Source organism: Mustela nigripes, chromosome 11, assembly GCF_022355385.1.
Source record: "Mustela nigripes isolate SB6536 chromosome 11, MUSNIG.SB6536, whole genome shotgun sequence".
NCBI lineage: Eukaryota > Metazoa > Chordata > Mammalia > Carnivora > Mustelidae > Mustela > Mustela nigripes.
In genome coordinates this window covers 15,175,332-15,180,227 of record NC_081567.1, presented here as the reverse complement: position 1 = coordinate 15,180,227, position 4,896 = coordinate 15,175,332, and the positions used below count along the sequence as shown (strand labels likewise).

At 57.5% G+C, this 4,896-nt stretch overlaps 1 protein-coding gene across 1 annotated transcript in view; it reads left to right on the top strand.

Moving 5' to 3' along the window:
* Window positions 1–71: 71 nt before the first annotated feature.
* Window positions 72–4,896, top strand: part of NIPSNAP2 (nipsnap homolog 2) — a 30,786-nt gene continuing 25,961 nt past the window's right edge. Inside the window, exon 1 of the mRNA XM_059414790.1 lies at window positions 72–240. Coding sequence (XP_059270773.1) covers window positions 149–240 — 92 coding nt within the window. The 5' untranslated portion in view covers window positions 72–148. The remainder of the gene's footprint in view (window positions 241–4,896) is intronic.

Here is a 4,896-nt window from a genome sequence, read left to right as displayed (position 1 = left end):
GCCCGGCCCCGCCCCGGCCCCGCCCCGGCCCCGCCCCGGCCCCGCCCCGGCTCGGCGGGCCCGGCCGGGGGAGGGGGCGCGGCGGCGGTGGCGGCGGCGGGAGCGTCAGCGGCAGCCCGGGTGGTGGGAGCCCAGGCGCCAGAGCAAGATGGCGGCGCGAGTACTGCACGCTCGCGGAGCGGCCTCGGCCGGCGGTCTCCTGCGGCGGGCCGCGCCCTGCAGCCTCCAGCCCCCGCTCCGGTGAGCAGCGCCGCCCTCTCCGGGAGCGGCCGGGGAGTGGCCGCCGCGGGGCGGAGGGCGCGGGGTCCCCCGGCCCGCTCCGGCCCGGCAGCGCTTGCTCGGGCCGGGCCGCGGGGGCTGCGTGGCCGGTGGGGCCGAGGCCGCGGTGGGCCAGGCCGGCGCGGACGGGAGCCTCGGCAGAGTCGGAGCGCGGTCGGGGCGCGCCGGGCTCAAGGTCACGGCGGGGACGGCGCTCCGTGCCCAGGCCACATCCGCGCGCCGTGCGGGCCCGGCCTGCGGGACCTTGACCCGGCGCGACCCGAGCGGTGGCCGAGGGCGCGCGCGCGGAGGCGCCAGGCCCTGGCGTCGCCGGCGGCTGCTCGCAAGCGCGGGGCCGCGGGGTCTGCGTCCGCCGACCGGCGGCGGCGGCGGGGCTGCTGCTCGCCCCTGAGGCGGTGAGCAGGGCTTCGGTAGCTCGTGGTCGGGGCGCGCGGAGTGGCGGGGCGTCCGACCAGCGCGGACAGGCTGGCTTGCGGGGAAGCGGAGGTGGCGCGGCGACGGGCGTTACGGGTCGCCTTCGGGAGCGGGCTCTGGGTTCCAGTAGGAACTTCTCCCCGCGCGCTGGGTCCCCTACTGGGTTTCCCGAACCATCCCCTCGTCTCCGTGTCCTGCTTCCGTGGTCAAGACCCAGGCTTTGGCTGGCGCAGATTTGCTCTCGTTTTCCTCCCGCCGGAGGATCCAGACGTGGTCTGCTGGGGCTGGGTGCTGAGTCTCCGGAGACTCAGCCGCCGCTTGCGGAGGGGCGCCCGTTGTCAGACTTACTCCGGGCCGGAGAGGTCCCTTAATCCAGCCCCAGACGCGCTCTGCGGTGTCGGGGTCTGTTTTACGCGTGAGAGGGAGCCTCAGAGCGCGGGACACGTCCAGCTAGAAAAGGCGTTTGAGCTCAGGGTTATCAGGCGTTCCTAGGACTGAAGCCCAACTTGGGTCTCCAGGTTCGATGTGTATCTTTCCGAGTTCGTCGACAGAGCAGTCTCCCTTTATTCTGTTATTGAGCATCTGCTGTGTCTTGTTTTTTGTTGTTTTTTCCCCTACACAGGGGATACGAAACTGAAATTCATATTTTCTCCTTTCCAACAAAGACAGCTGAGGCTGAAAGGTGTTCCCCCAACATAGTCATCTAAAGTACCCAGAGTCAGCTTGTCTGCCCAGTACCCCCACGCCCTGCTGGAACCAAATGCGCTCGAAACTGAAGCCCAACCTGTTGACTCTTGGATTATTCTCACAGGCCTCTGTATCTTTTGACTTCCTTAACTGTAGGAGTTCTTTAGGACTACGTCTAGACCCAACTAATACACTAATTCTACAAATATTGAATGTATATATCTTTGAAACCTTGCGGAGCTCAATGTAATAGCCGTGGTCACTATCCCCAGGAAGCCATGGCAGAGGTATAAAAACCTACATCAGGTTTAAACCTTAAAGGTTGAGGTAGGTAGTATGAGAGAATATCAGGGACCCTACCCCATGAAATCATGGAAGGCCCTCCAAGAAGGTGCCATTAAGCTGAGACCTAAAGGGTCAGTGTGCAGGAAAGCCCTGACTGGGAAGGAGCAAGGCATACCAGGAAACTCCAGAAAAGTCTAGGAGGATGGAAAATAAAGAGTGAAGGGAAGACAGGCCGGAAGACAGGTGGCAAGGAGCAGGAGCCCCATAATTTCAGGCCTTGCAAGCCATTTTGGAGAGTTTGGATTTTTTACTGAGAGCCATGGAAGACATTTAAAGGTATACATTCTAGTGTGACATGATCTGATCTATGTCATACCAGTCTGATTTTGGAAAGGAAACAGAATCAAGGGCTCATAGTGGTGCCATTTACTGAAAGTCACTTGTTCTATAAGCATATGAGTGAGTGAGTGCCCACCATGTGCCAGGCGCTGTTGGGAAATGTCAGTGAATAAAGTTGTGGCCATTTGGGAGCTTGCACCTAATTCGGAGAAGGAAGAACAGGTACAAGGTCGGAAGAGGGGAATCCAGAGCACTTTTGGAGTTGAGATGGTTGTGAGCTATTCAAATGGAAGAGCATTTGGCCCACTTGACCTGTTTGACTCCTCAAAGGAGATGTCTGGACTATAGGTTACATTTGGGAGTTATTGGTATATAGAAATGCCAAATGTTGGTAGATCTATGGGCTTCATTATACTGTTTTGCATTTAATTGAAAATTTTCTTAATAAAATATTTTTTAAAACCACAGGAATGGATGAGATTGTTTGAAGAGTGTGGATAGAGAAGGGGCTAAAAAAACGGGCCCTAAGGCATGCCAGCATTGGTAGGCCAAAGTGTGGAAAGAGCCCAAATGTCCATCAAATGATGAATGGGTAAAGATTATATATGTATTTGTATATAGTGGAATATTACTCAGGCATCAAAAAGAATAAAATCCTGCCATTTACAAGAATGTGGGTAGAACTAGAGGGTATTGTGCTAAGCAAATAAGTCAGAGAAAGACAAATGATTTCACTCCTATGTGGAATTTAAGGCAAAACAGATGAACATAGGGGAAAGAAAGGAAAAATAAAATGACATAAAAATAGAGAGGCAAACCGTAAGAGAATCAAATATGGAGAACATATAGGTCTGGGGGCTGGACTAGATGGGTGATGGATATTAAGGAGGGCACTTGTTGGGATGAGCACTGGGTATTACAGGTAATCAATAAAGTCTGTTCCTGAAACCAGTACCATACTATATGTTAGCTAATTTGAATTTAAATTAAAAAGAAAATTCACATGCTAGATATAAGAAGAAGAAGGGAGACTGGGAAGGGGCAGCCAGTGACGTCCCTGTTTGTGGCAGTGCCCAAGGGGAGGTATTTCAAGAAGGTGGTGGGCAGCTGTGCCAGATGCTGCTAAAAAGGTAAGATGAAGAAAACTGGATTTGCCGACAGGAGTCTGAGTGACCTTGTGAGAGGGGTTTCAGAGGGGAAGGAGGAAGCCTTCCCCGGAGATTTATTTGCCAGCACCTCCCAGCTCTGTGCAGTGCCTGGAGTTCCAGTGGCTTAGCGGACATTGCACTAGTGTCTTACGGGTGCTTGAGATGCTTTTGTGCCCAGAATTCAACTCCTCTTCCTCCAACAGAACCTGCTTGTCCTCCCAGGTTCTCTCTCCACTAATGGTACATCTTCCGTGTGGTGGCCCCAGGTCCACCCCTTCTGCTTCCCAGCTAGCCAGCTGCCAGATATGTCAGTTCTGCCTCCGGAATGTCTTGACTCTACCTTCTCTCTCACCATACCCCTACCTCAACTCTTGGTAACACTTGTCCGGAGTCCTGTGAAAAGTAAGGATTTGAACCTGTTGGTGAAGGGGACAACTAAAGAATTCTGAGTAGAACGTTCTCCTGTTGGAAAGGCAGATGCTTAACGACTGAGCCACCCGGGCACCCCTCTGTGTAGTTTTCTTTTAAAAAATGAAGAGTTAGGGGCTAGTTCTCTGCAGACTGGTTTATTGGGGTGGCGGAGGGTTTGCTGGTCAGGAGGGGCACGTACGGCTGCGCTCCCCCAAGACTGTTCCGCGGACCCGGCCCTTCAGCCTCCTCAGCCGCGTTCGCGGGCTCCTGGCTTTGGCAGGTGCGGTTCTGCCTCCTCTCCTGGGCATCGGCCTCATCTTTCCAGTCTCCAGCGCAGCAAGGGCTTCCTCGGAGAAGGGGTTCACGTCTCCCCCAGCCGCTGGGAGTCCCTTTCCTCCGACCCCGCGCTGTCCCCGGCACTACCTGACGCGCCTGTCCGGGAGCTCACCTCCCGCTAGGCCGTCATCATGGTTGTCCGCGTGCTGCCACCAGCGGACAGCTCTGCGAGGTCACGGCCGGGCGTGTTCCTCTCGACAGCCTCACGGGCACGGGGCTTGGCCCACGCGGGCACCAGGTGTAGACGCCCGCGCGCGGAGGGCTGCCGCGTCCTGGGGTCTCAGAGTCGCGTGCAGTTCCTCGTGTGGTTTGCTCCATCCGAAGTGCGACGCGGTCTGCCCACGCGGTCGGGACCCGCGTCTTCTGCTTTCCGGCTCAGGAGTATCTCTTGAAGGTGACCTTCCCTTCGTGCCTGCTGCTGTGGTCGGAACCCAGGACCGGCTGTCGGCCCGTCCCAGGAGTACTCGGTTCCTCCCGTGTCGCTGGCGTGCGGGGCACGGCTGCCGGCGGAAAACCCAGCAGCCACGCGCCCTGCTGTTGGGGTCGCCGTCCGCCCGCCGCCGCGCCGCGGCCAGGCTGCTTCCCTCAGACCGGCTAGCGCGGCACCGCGGGCGGGATGACCGCGGCGGACAGCCGAGGTGCGCGGGAAACCTAGCCCCGCCCCCTTGCCCGCCCCTCCCCTCCGCCGCGCTGAACTTCTGCTGTTGCCCAGATGCGCCCTACGGGGTCACCACACCATGCCCCTGGGTCTGTGTTCCCTGTGACTCGAATTGCCACCCGCCTTGTCCACCAGTCTGTGTTGTCTCCCAAGACCGAACCAGAATGTCTCTGCGGGAGTTCCTCTCCTCACACGCCAGACCAGTGGTTCCTTCCCTTGAGCGCACACAGTGCACATGCATGTATGTGCGTCTGTGTGTGTAAGTCTGTAGTATCAGAGACCGTGTGTGTGTGTGTGTAAGTCTGTAGTTTGTGAGACCGTGTGTGTATATGTAAGTCT